Source organism: Balaenoptera physalus, assembly GCF_965194825.1.
Source record: "Balaenoptera physalus genome assembly, chromosome: X".
NCBI classification, from domain to species: Eukaryota; Metazoa; Chordata; class Mammalia; order Artiodactyla; family Balaenopteridae; genus Balaenoptera; species Balaenoptera physalus.
The window spans coordinates 61752565-61766296 of record NC_138903.1 but is presented as its reverse complement, the minus strand read 5'-3'; the positions used below and the strand labels follow the sequence as shown (position 1 = coordinate 61766296).

The following is a 13732-nucleotide window of genomic DNA, read 5'->3' as shown; positions in this document are numbered from 1 at the left end:
GCTGCAGGATTGTAGTTTTTCTTGCTTCTGCTGTCTGTCCTCTGGTGGTTGAGGCTATCTAAGAGGCTTGATGGGAGGCTCTGGTGGTGGGTAGAGCTGACTGTTGCTCACCTTCTTTTATTTCTAACACAGTTTGTGTTTCCTTGTTTACTGTCTCTTTTCCACTCAGATATAAATTCCATGAGAACAGAGATTTATTTCCATGTTTTTCACTGCTACATCCACAGCCTAGAACAGTGTCTGGCACATAATAGGCACACTATAAAGATTTATTGACTGAGTCCTATAAGCCTCCTTATTTCTTGGCCCTCTAATAATTAGTCACCAAGCATGGTTGAGTCTACCTCCTAAACATCTCCCAAATCTATGCCATCTACTCCAACCCAAATATCATTGCTCTAGTTGAAGTCCACAACACTTCTCACCTGAACGAATGCAATCGCCTTGTAACAGGTACCCTTTCCTCCAGCCTGGCCTCTTCTCTAACACATTCACTAGAGTGAAGCCACAGTTAATCTCTTTAAAACCAAACCAAATCGAATCACATCCTTCACATTCTTCATTGTCCATCAAGATAAAGTCCAAATTCCTCACCGTGGTCTACAACCAGTTGTGGGATCTGTTTCATAATCTACTCTGCCTTCCCCTACCCTCATTTTCCCTCCCCACAGGCCCAATGTTCCAATTCTGCTGGACTACTTGCAGCTCTGCAAACATTCGACGCTGATTCTAGGCTCTGGCTTTTGGATATGTACTATCTGTCTGGAATATCCTCACCCCACCTTACCTGCCAACCCCTCAGTAGCCATTCAAATTCAGCTCAAAGGTCTTTTGAACTGTAAAGCTTTTCTTCACCCTCATCACTGGCCCATAACTTGCAAAATTGATTACTTTTTCCTCTCAACTTTCCCTTTTCCTTTCATATGCTTCCACTGCATTGATCACACTGTACTGTACTCTTGGGTTTTGCTTCTCCTGTCAATCTGGCTTCCTGTGATGCTTCAGAGCAGATGCTGTATCATTCTTCTTCGTAACCTCAGTTGTCCCCAGTAGTAGGTGCTGGAACGGTTATTGAATGAATGAAAATAGGCAAAAACAACTTTTAAATAACATCTAAAGTTGACAAAGTTGTAGTGAAATTAGTATGTTCACATAGAATGGGTACAAACTTTTGGAAAGCAATGTGACATTACATATCAAAACCCATAAATACCTTTGTAACAGATAAAAGTGGTTGCTTTGGGGAAAGTGAGTGGAGAAGAAAAGGGAAGTGTGGGTAGGGAAGCTGCTATTCATTATGAGCTCTTCTGATTTTTTGACCGTGTGTTACATAGATAGCAACTTTATAGAATTGTTTTTAACCAGTGGCCTAATAATTCCACACTCACAAACTGATGCTAGAGAAACAATTCAACAGAAGTAAAAGCTATATGCATGGGACTTCTCTGGTGGTCCAATGGTTAAGAATCTGCCTTCCAATGCAGGGGACGCGGGTTCGATCCCTGGTCGGGGAACTAAGATCCCACATGCCATGGGGCAACTAAGTCCACATGCTGCAACTACTGAGCTTGCACGCCACAACTAGAGAGCCTGTGTGCCGCAACTACTGAGCCCACGTGCTCTGGAGCCCGCACGCCACAACTGGAGAGAAGCCCACACGCCGCAACGAAAGATCCCGCGTGCCGCAACTAAGACCCAACACAGCCAATAAATAAATAAATAAATACATACATACATATATAAAAAAGTAAAAGCTATATGTATGAAATGTTAATTGTTGAATTATCTAAAAATGGGAAATATTGGAAACAATCTAATAACACAATAATAGGGAAATGGTTAAATAAGTAAGGGTAAATTCAATAAACTATTACGCAGTCATTAAAAAGTGGTATGTGCAAGTATGATCTAATCTTGGTATACATTAGGTATACACAAGTGTGTAAAGGCCTGGAAGCTAGCTATACACAAAACAAGTTAACGGTGATTTTCTTTGGTGGTGGGATTACAGGTTTGTATTTCCCTCTTTTTGCCTATCTATATTAATTTTCTACAATGAACAATAATATTTAAATAATAATTTTTATTTTTTTAAATAATAATTTTTAAAAGTTTAAAAAACATATTTTGTACACCATGACTGCTATCAGGTAATATTATGCAACTACGGGAACAAAGACTGGGAGGTAATATGCAAAAATGAAAAGTTATTATGTTGGCATAGTAGGATTATAAATGACTTTTTTCTTGTAACAAAACTTATTTTCAACATTTTTATGATGAAAGTAATATATGTTTCTTATAGAAAATTCTCTATAGAAGAAAATTTTTTTTATAAATTTCTTTTTTTAAAAATAAATTTTATTTATTTATTTATTTATTGCTGCATTGGGTCTTCGTTGCTGCACACAGGCTTTCTCTAGTTGCAGCGAGTAAGGGCTACTCTTTGTTGTGGTGCGCCGGCTTCTCATTGCGGTGGCTTCTCTTGCTGTGGAGCACGGACTCTAGGTGCACGGGCTTCAGTAGTTGTGGCATGCCAGCTCAGTAGCTGTGGCTTGTGGGCTCTCAAGTACAGGCTCAGTAGTTGCAGCGCAGTGGTTAAGAATCTGCCTACCAATGCAGGGGACGCGGGTTCGAGCCCTGGTCCGGGAAGATCCCACATGCCGCGGAGCAACTAAGCTCGCGTGCCGCAACTACTGAAGCCTGTGCGCCTGGAGCCCATGCTCCGCAACAAGAGAAGCCACCACAATGAGAAGCCCGCACATCACAAGGAACAGTAGCCCCCGCTCGCTGCAACTAGAGAAAAGCCCGCGTGCAGCAACAAAGACCCAACGCAGCCAAAAATAAAAAAAAAATACATTAAATAAATTTTTTAAAAAACCCATTCACTTTATAGCAGTACACCATATATACTCAATAAATATTTGTTAATCAATAAATACTAAAAAAACAAAAAACAAAAACAAAAACCCTGCGCCACCAGGGAAGCCCTCTATGGAAAAATTTAAAAAATAAAATGAAAACCACTCTTCATCCCACTGTGCAGATGTAACCAGTGTTACAATTTTCCTGTATTTCCTTCCAGACTTTTTTGAAATTAATTAATTAATTAATTTATTTATTTATGGCTGTGTTGGGTCTTCGTTTCTGTGCGAGGGCTTTCTCCAGTTGCGGCGAGCGGGGGCCACTCTTCATCGCGGTGCGCGGGCCTCTCACTATCGCGGCCTCTCTTGTTGCGGAGCACGGGCTCCAGACGCGCAGGCTCAGTAATTGTGGCTCACGGGCCCAGCTGCTCCGTGGCATGTGGGATCTTCCCGGACCAGGGCTCAAACCCGTGTCCCCTGCATTGGCAGGCAGATTCTCAACCACTGCGCCACCAGGGAAGCCCCCAGACTTTTCCTATACTTATTTTTTTTTAACAAAAAATGTTGGGCTTCCCTGGTGGCGCAGTGGTTGAGAATCTGCCTGCCAATGCAGGGCACACGGGTTCGAACCCTGGTCTGTGAGGATCCCACATGCCGCGGAGCGACTGGGCCCGTGAGCCACAATTACTGAGCCTGAGCGTCTGGAGCCCGTGCTCCGCAACAAAAGAGGCCGCGATAGTGAGAGGCCCACGCACCACGATGAAGAGTGGCCCCCGCTCGCCGCAACTGGAGAAAGCCCTCGCACAGAAACGAAGACCCAACACAGCCATAAATACATTTATTTTTTAAAAAATGTGGTCATACTTAATTTTGTATACTGTTTGTCTCACTTGACATTGTATCATGAGCATTGTTCCATGTCCCCTGTCCATCTTGTGGCTGTATCTTAATTTAATTCCATATTGTCGAACACTCATGGTTTCTATTTTTTTTTTTTTTTTTTTTGCTGCACCACGTGGCTTGTGGGATCTCAGTTCCCTGACTAGGAAATGAACCCAGGCCACAGCAGTGAAAGCCTGGAATCCTAACCACTAGGCCACTGGGGAACTCCCTCCAATTTTTTATCTTAAAAATAGAATGCTTTGATGAGCGTATTTTACATAAAACTTCATGTTCATCTCTGATTATTCCCTTAGGATAATGTTTTTAAACTGGAGTTACTAGATGCAAAGGATGAAAATTCTTAAGGCTCTTGATGCAGTGTCAAATAGCTTTCAGCAAAATTGTACTGAGTTACACTCCCACACACAGTGTGTCAGTGCCTGCTTTATCATACCCTCATCATAACATTTTCTTTAAAGCAGTATTGTGTTCAAAAACATGGGTTTCAGAAACAGATAGCCCTGTATCCAAACCCTGGCTTTACCATTTATAAATACGTGACTTTAGGAAAGTTGCCTAATTATTCTGATCTTCAGTTTTCCCACCTGTAAAAATGGGCATACTACCACCAACCCTGAGGGTTACTGTGAGGATTAAAGAAGATAATGTATTAGGTTGGACTTCCCTGGTGGCGCAGCGGTTAAGAATCCACCTGCCAATGCAGGGGACACAGGTTCAAGCCCTGGTCCGGGAAGATCCCACATGCCACAGAGAAACTAAGCCCGTGTGCCACAACTACTGAGCCTGCGCTCTAGAGCCCACGAGCCAAAGCTACTGAGCCTGTGCGCCACAACTGCTGAAGCCTGCACACTCTAGGGCCTGCGTGCCGCAACTACAGAGCCTGTGTGCCACAACTACTGAAGCCTGAGTGCCTAGAGCCCGTGCTCCACAACAAGAGAAGCCACTGCAATGAGAAGCCCGTGTACCGCAACTAAGACTAGCCCTTGCTCGCTGCAACTAGAGAAAGCCCACGTGCAGAAAGGAAGACGCAACGCAGCCAAAAAAAAAAAAAAAATACTAGGATAATGTATTAGGTTGAACCATATTAAATCGCCAACATTCAATCATTTTGACCTACAAAAATGTTTTCCATATTGTTCAACCTAATACATAAAGCATGCTATCTGGCAAATGGTAGTTATTGAAATTATTATTATGGAAGCAGGATAACAAAAATGAATAGCATCCTTACTGAAACCCCTCAGGTTTAGAAGAAATAAGCAGAGATAAACTCCTAAAGAAAAACTTCTGGCCTTTTTACAAAAGCAGTAGAGGCTTCAAGTACAAAAGGGAAAGGGGAAGAAGAGACCAAAACTAGAGGGAAAGAGTTGGGAGACCACCTGCCCTTTCCCAGCTGGAAATATTTCTTGTCATTTACATTCAAATGTCCTTACTCTGTGGAAGATGGGAAAATACAGATTTCCTAAATTTGAAAAAGGAAATAAGGAAACTATATAAATAAGGAAACTATAAACATAAAGAACAGTAAGTTTTGTGTCGATGTTTAGCTATTGCAAAACAGGGAGAAGAGAGAAATGCTGTAAGCCAGTATTTCTCAAACTTGGTCTCATAATAAGAATCACCTGGGATGCTTTAAAGCTCGTTTCCAAGCCCACATCCCAGTTAAACTGAACCATATTGTAGAGGAGGGGCTGGGAAACTTGTATAGTTACCCCAGGTAATTATGATAATCAGACAAGTCTGGGAAACTGCTGTACAAATACCTATAGCTTTCAAGAAGGCAATGACGAATTCATAATAACCTCATGGATGAAGAAATAGGAAGTAGTTGGTGGATACTGCAGGCAATATTGGTAGTAATAATAAAATTAAGAGGAGTCAAAATATAAAGAGCCTGGCAGACTTGCCTGTAGTTCTTCTATAGCAAAGTTATCTCAAATTGCAATTCTCTGTTATTCCTGAATGAACCCATTTTTCTGGTAAAATAATTGGCTGTTCTACTTCTACGGTCAACACCTTCAATGGACTTTCGTACAAAGCAGGCTTTCCCAACTTCCTTTTTTCCTCTGTAAAATAACATTCTTCCCCTTGGTCTCTGGAGTTGCCTATCATTTGCTATAGTTGGCATGTCCTTAATTGCTATTCCTCTGCCATTCCTAAATAAACTCATATTGCTGGTTAAAAAAAATGTAAGGAGTCTATCAAAAGTTCATTACTTACTTTGGTGGCTTTAACTTATGTTCACAACTTCTTTGCTACTTCTTGCTCTAGGAGATGGAACTTAATTTCCCCTCACCTTGAGTGTGAACTAGATTCAGTGACTTGCTTCTAAGGAACAGTACATGGAAAAGGAGAACTAGTAATTTTATAGTGGAGAAACCTGGCAGACAGCTCCTTAACCAAGTGATTAAGGTTAACATCACCAGTGATAAGTCATGCTGATATTCTGTGCACCACCTGGTATGATGTGACGAGAAAGGCACTTCACACTGTGGTCTTCTTCGCCCACATGCATACCACCAGGATAATGAGAAAAATATCAGACAAACCCAAATTGAGGGCCATTCTACAAAATACTGGACCAGTACTCTTCCAAAGCATCAAGGTCATGAGAGATAAGGAAAGACCAAGAAACTTTCACAGACTGGAGGAGACTAAAGAGACATAATGATTAAATGCAACGTGGTATCCTGGATTGGATCCTGGAACAGAAAAAGGACATAGGTGAAAAAACTAGTGAAATTTGAATAGAGTCTCTAGTTTGGTTAATAGAACTGTACCAATGCTAATTTCTTAGTTTTGATAAATGTACCAGATTAAGATGTTAACATTAGGGGAAGTCAGATAAGGGTATAGGGGACCTGTCTGTACTATATTTGAAACTCTACTGTAAATCCAAAGTTATTTCAACATAAAACTATTGAAGAAAAAAATATAATTTCTTATGTGGTAGGTACACATTTAAAGGTTTTATTATTCTTTACATCTAGTACATCCATTATATTCTTTTTTAAAAATTTTTATTTTGAACAGTTTGTTTTATTCTTTAAATTTTTATTTATTTGGCTTAATTTTTATTTATTTGGCTGCATTGGGTTTTCCTTGCTGCACGTGGGCTTTTAGCTGCAGCGAGTGGGGCTACTCTTCATTGTGGTGCGCGGGCTTCTCACTGCGGTGGATTCTCTCGTTGTGGAGCCCGCGGTAGTTGCAGCACACAGGTGCTAGAGCACGCGAGCTTCAGTAGTTGCGGCACGTGGGCTCTAGGGCACGTGGGCTTCAAGTAGTTGTGGCTCGCGGGCTCTAGAGCACAGGCTCAGTAGTCGTGGTGCACAGGCTCAGCTGCTCCGCAGCATGTGGTATCTTCCAGGACCAGGGATCGAACCCATGTCCCCTGTGTTGGCAGGCAGATTCTTAACCACTGCACCACCAGGGAAGTCCCCATCCATTATATTATTTTTTTAAGTTTATTTTATTGAAGTATAGTTGATTTACAATGTTGTGTTTATTTCTGCTGTACAGCAAAGCGATTCAGCTATACAGATATATACATTCTTTTCTATATTCTTTTCCATGATGGTTTATCACAGGATATTGAAGATAGTTCCCTGTGCTATACAGTAGGACCTTGTTTATCCATTCTCTATAGTTTGCATCTGCTAATCCCAAACTCCCAATCCCTCTCTCCCCTATCCCCCATTATATTCTTTTATACACATGAACTATTTTATAATTTAAAAACCAATATAGGAAAAATGTAAGGGATCTAAAACAAGCCATCTGTGGAAGGGACCTACAAAATTTTTAATACTCCAAATTCAATTAAGTTGATTTGGGGTAAGCACAGGATGGATTGTTCCAGTAGGTAAGAAGCTTTTATTTTAGCAAATATACAGGCTTTCTTTAGTTGCGTCGAGTGGGGGCTACTCTTCGTTGCGGTGCGTGGGTCTCTCGTTGCGGTGGCTTGTCTTGTTGTGGAGCACAGGCTCTAGAGCGCAGGCTCAGCAGTTGTGGTGCTCGGGCTTAGTTGCTCCGCGGCATGTGGAATCTTCCCGGACCAGGGCTCAAACACGTGTCCCCTGCATTGGCAGGCGGATTCTTAACCACTGTGCCACCAGGGAAGCCCTACTGAGCTCTATCTGACGAAATGGGATATTAACAGAGCAAGGATAGTCTGCAAGTCATCAGATACGAGAGTCCAAGGTAAAGGCCAAAGTCATCAATATTCCCCAGCACTGTCTAGGAGGCTGTTCTGGTATCAGATCCATCCCTATACAGAAGATGGGTACATGAGGTTATGACAGCTTGATCCCAGCCATTCAAATTGGCCCGTGTAACAACCAGATAATCGTGTGTCTCCTGATGTGATGCAACAGGAAGCACACACCATCAGTTATGAAACATCTTGTTCCTCCCCCTCCCTCGAAAATAAAAACATTCTGAACTTGACTCTAATCAAGCCTCCTGGTCTAACTTCCCGTTTACAGGATATACCAGGGAATAGAAGACTATTGGGGATGCAGTCAGCCATACTGGGAGAAAGTCAAAGTGACCTGGTTTTCTCAACAACAAATGCCATTAAAAAAAGAGAGAGAGGTGGAACTGTTAAAGATTAGAAAGGACTTAAAAGACGTGAACCAAATATAATGTTTGAATCCTGATTTCAACAAGCCAAATGTATACCTTTTTTTGAGACAATGGGGACATTTGTACATAGATGGGGTATTAGATAGTATAAGGGGATTTTTTTTGGGGGGGCTGCGCCATGCAGTATGAGGGACCTTAGTTCCCCGACCAGGGATCGAACCCGTGCCCCCTGCAGTGGAAGCTCGGAGTCTTAACCACTAGACTGCCAGGGAAGTCCCGTGATTATTGTCATTTTTGGTATGTGATAAAGGTAGAGGAGTTTTTAAAGTTTTATCCGTAAGAGCTACATAATGAATAATTTTCTGGCAAAATATGATGTCTGGGATTTACTTTAAAATACTACAGCACCTCTCCAAGAAAAGGGGGAGGGATAGATGAAAGAAGACTGGCAAAATGTTGATAATTGTTCAAGCTATATGAGGGGTTCATGAGGGTTCATTATACACCTCTACTTTTAAGTATGTTTGGAATTTTCCATAGTAAAAATTTAAAGGTAAAATCCAACTTACTGCCCTGGTTCTGATTGTCTCCTCACTAAGCAACATTCTGATTACAAAGTCTTCTCGTGTAGACTTGTCAACTAGCAGAAAATGTACTAATGAGCAAATATGAGTACTTGCCTACTTGTTAAATTTCTCATTGTTGATTAACAAATTAGTAAATGTTTATATATCAGTTTGCTTTAAGGTTTAGACACAGCTTCTGATTGGTGAGGCAGAGACCATGGGCTGGGATGAATGCTACCACTGGTCAACTAACTGCGTGGCCAACTGGTCTTCCCTGAGCGGACGGATTACCTCCCAACAGTTTTGCATTCACTGTTTTACCAGCGTGCCGTGCTTTCCTACTTGAACTGCAACACTGGTAGATTGTGAATTAGGAACTAAGGAGTTGTGGAATTAGAACAAGGAAAGAAGGTCCTCTTCTCCTACTCATCATTACTATTTGTAACAATAAAATGAGAGTTAACACATACTGAGTGCTTACTATGTTGCAGACATTATTCTAAGCACTTCACAATGTATTTTTGATTTAATCTTTACGATTATCCTACTATCCTACATTCACAGATGAGGAAACTTAACGCCCAGGGGACTTGCCTAAAGAGCCATAGGAGTCTGACTTAAAAGGCATGTTCCGGGCTTCCCTGGTGGCGCAGTGGTTGAGAATCTGCCTGCCAGTGCAGGGGACACGGGTTTGAGCCCTGGTCTGGGGGGATCCCACATGCCGCGGAGCAACTGGGCCCGTGTGTCACAATTACTGAGCCTGCGCCTGGGGCCTGTGAGCCACAACTATTGAGCCTGCGCGTCTGGAGCCTGTGCTCTGCAACGAGAGAGGCCGCGATAGTGAAAGGCCCGCGCACCGCGATGAAGAGTGGCCCCCGCTTGCCACAACTAGAGAAAGCCCTCACACAGAAACGAAGACCTAACACAGCCAAAAATAAAATAAATAAAATTTAAAAAAAAAAAGGTATGTTCCTAGGTATTAAGACATATTATCTTCATTTGAAAACAATGCCGTAAGTCATCTGGTTTATTTTGTAAATCACACACAGGAGCATCTCTGAACTGTCTCTAGGCTCTGAAGCAGCATATTACAGACTAGGCAAGTAAATATGTCCCTGGCAAAATGCACAAGGGTAGCGTATGTTGGAGAACAGAAGATTTTGTAATGAGTACTGGGGGGAGGGGACAGGGCAGTATAGCCTCTTTTACCTGTATATTGAGAGATTATCTTCTAAGTCTTGGGCACTACCTATGTTAAGACAGGACACCTAGGGAAGGCGCCAGGCTGTCCTCTTTACACAGCTCCTACTGAATCAAAAGCAGTTTAAGTGCTTGAAATTTTAATAATTAGAGGTTTGCATGAAAAAGCTTAGAATTTGTGTTATAAAATGAGGAGCCCTTGAAGCTAGAAATTAATTGACTAAACTGGTACGTGAAATGTGTATAAATTGAATGGATGTATTACTGTGTAATAACTTACTTCGAAATAATAATTTAAAAAATCATCATGCTAGGATGGAGTCAAAGAGAACAACTTCTGATTTAGTTGTAAGAAATTTCTCATCTTACCTTTTTAAAGAATTTATATTTTCTGGCAAACAAATTCTGCCCAGTCTGATATTTATTGCTCAGAGTTAGGAGAAGCCATACCTGCTTGGTGATCTGAGAGTTAAATCTCATAACTTACAATTTGATTCTAAAGTAAAAAAAAAAAAAATGAAATGAGAAGCAAAACTTTTAAAACCCCAAGTTTTGGGAATTCCCTGGCTGTCCAGTGGTTAGGACTCGGCGCTTTCACTGCCTCAGCCCAAATTCAATCCCTGGTCAGGGAACTAAGATCCTGCAAGCCGCGTGGCCAAGCTTTTATTCTAAACTTGAATTTCAGAAACACATCAAGTAACTTGGAAGAGAAGCTAAAATATTTAAATTACAAAAGTTAGTGGTGGACAAATTCTTACGCTTTTTTCATATCTGCAATAATTTGGCTTTATTACAGTACTTGGAGCTGTCTAGAGCCATCAGATATTTGTGTTTTACTTTTATTTGACTGTCATAAAGAGTTGTTTATTTTAAATAAAGGAGAGTCAAGTAAACTGAAAAGTTGTTTTCTGGCCCTGCCAGAAAGGGAGATGAAGTCAATACATGGTTCTGAAGCTTTCCCCTCTACCTGTGTAGATTCTCATCCATAATAGTGACTCACCAAGGCACTGATTTTCAGCCAAGGGGATAGTAAAACTCTGGGTGAGTGTGGAAGCAACTCTCCATGTGGGGGGAGAAGATTAACAGGGAATGGGAGTTTGAAAACGTCTCTCAAGTAATTCTGACAAACCCTCCCTTCCTGAGGATTTCTACTTAGTCTGGAATATTTTGCAATTTCACATTAAGATCGAGGTTTCACTTTAAGGAGCTAGAATAACTTAAATTGGTCTAAATGTGTGAACTATTGTTTATTCAGAAGAGATAAGAACCACAGCTAACATTTACTGGGTGTGAACCATGTGCCAGGCACTGTGCTGAGCACTTCATAGGCACTATCTCATTTAACTCTCACTACAGCTCTGTCAGATAGCTGAGGAAGCAATGTTAGTTAATTGCTAGTAAGCTGTTATACATAAGTATACATGATACTTAAGCCTGTATTTCAAACCACCACACGCTACACTGTTTCTAAGACACTTGGATCTGAAATGTGGGTTTTTGTTGAAATATTTTTATCCTCATAGTCCACAAAGAGATTCTACTGGAATCTGGAGTTACAGCTGGCAATCACAAGGTTGGAGGAAGTGAAACAACTGATAAATTTACCTCAAGAGAATGAAAAAGTGTTGTCCCAACTTTTCTCTCTATTGTAAATTGGCGATCGAGCCTGTAACTTGCTTATGATTTTGTCTAAAGATTTAGGAGTATTTAAATGATGCTCTATTGTTTGCAACTTAGACACCTTTGGTGAGAAAGTTACATTAAACCTCAGACTACACCTCTTTTTAAATTACTTTCTTAAGCAGGAGTCTAATAAGCACCTGATATTATATACAAAACTTATGTACACACTGCTGTACTTAAAATAGATAACCAACAAGGACCTCCCGTATAGCACAGGGAACTCTGCTCAGTACTCTGTAATAGGGACTTCCCTGGTGGCACAGTGGTTAAGAATCCGCCTGCCAATGCAGGGGACATGGGTTCAAGCCCTGGTCCGGGAAGTTCCCACATGCCGCGGAGCAACTCAGCCCGTGTGCCACAACTACTGAGCCTGCGCTCTAGAGCCCGCTAGCCACAACTACTGAGCCTGTGTGCCACAACTACTGAACTCCGCACGCCTAGAGCCCATGCTCCGCAACAAGAGAAGCCACCGCAATGAGAAACCCGCGCACCACAATGAAGAGTAGCCCCCGCTCGCCGCAACTAGAGAAAGCCCGCGTGCCACAACGAAGACCCAACGCAGCCAAAAATAAAAAAAAAAGAAAATTAAAAAAAAATTACTCTGTAGTAACCTAAATGGGAAAAGAACTTGAAAAAGAATAGATACGGGGCTTCCCTGGTGGCGCAGTGGTTAAGAATCCACCTGATAATGCAGGGAACACAGGTTCGAGCCCTGCTCGGGGAAGATCCCACGTGCTGCCGTGCAACTAAGCCGGTGTGCCGCAACTACTGAGCCTGTGCTCTAGAGCCCACGAGCCACAACTACTGAGCCCTGGCGCCACAACTACTGAAGCCCACGTGCCTAGAGCCTGTGTTCTGCAACAAGAGAAGCCACCACAATGAGAAGCCCGCACACCACAATGAAGAGTAGCCCCCGCTCGCTGCAACTAGGGAAAGCCCGTGTGCAGCAACAAAGACCAAATAGAGAGCCCAAAAAAATAAAAATAAAATAAAAAAAAAAAAAGAATAGATACGTGTATATGTATAACTATGTTGTACACCTGCAACTAACACAACATTGTTAATCAGCTATGCTCCACTATAAAATAAAATTTTTAAAAAAATTTTTTAAAAATAAAAAAACTTTATGTGTATTTATATTTTTTCTGGAAGGAAAATTCACAGCTTTTACTATATTTTCAAAATTGTCCATATCCCCAAACAGGGTAAGATCCATTATTTTAACCACTGTTTGATAGACTGAGAGCTGTTTGATAGAGAACAAAGGTAAAGGCTGAAAATTCCTCGTTGATAAGAAATCCATTAGTTTTAAATTTAAATATTGAAACCTACGAATTTTTGTAATATAATATCGGGGAAACTTCATCAAATTGTCTAAATCAGGGATGGGGAAGGACGGGGCTGGCGGGGTGGGGCAGGTCTCCCTATCACTTGGGAGGCTTAAAAAAAAACCCTCCTGGGGCTTCCCTGGTGGCGCAGTGGTTAAGAATCTGCCTGCCAATGCAGGGGACACTGGTTCGAGCCCTGATCTGGGAAGATCCCACATGCCGCGGAGCAACCAAGCCCGTGAGCCACAACTACTGAGCCTGCGCGTCTGGAGCCTGGGCTCCGCAACAGGAGAGGCCGCCGCGACAGTGAGAGGCCTGCGCACCGCAATGAAGAGTGGCCCCCGCTCGCCGCAACTGGAGAAAGCCCTTGCACAGAAACGAAGACCCAACACAGTCAAAAATAAATAAATAAATAAATAAATAAATAAATAAAAACAACAACAAAAAAAAAACGGAAAAAAAAAAACCCTCCTCCCAGACTCTGGTGACCTTCCCACCACCAGAATCTAGAGCCACCCCATCCCCCCTCTCCCAGAATCTAGAACATTTGTTTACTAATGAATGCTCATCTTAACTCCCAGTGTATTTGGGGAAGAAACAAAGA

The 13732-nt window shown here is 41.8% G+C and overlaps 1 protein-coding gene across 2 annotated transcripts in view; it reads right to left on the bottom strand.

Moving 5' to 3' along the window:
* Positions 1 to 902: 902 nt before the first annotated feature.
* Positions 903 to 13732, bottom strand: part of TAF1 (TATA-box binding protein associated factor 1) — a 112943-nt gene continuing 100113 nt past the window's right edge. Inside the window, exon 41 of one of the 2 annotated variants that reach the window (XM_082445940.1) lies at positions 903 to 1059. In XM_082445940.1, the coding sequence (XP_082302066.1) occupies positions 1037 to 1059 (23 nt within the window). In that variant the 3' untranslated portion in view covers positions 903 to 1036. The remainder of the gene's footprint in view (positions 1060 to 13732) is intronic. The other variant, XR_014258676.1, reaches the window with a different exon arrangement.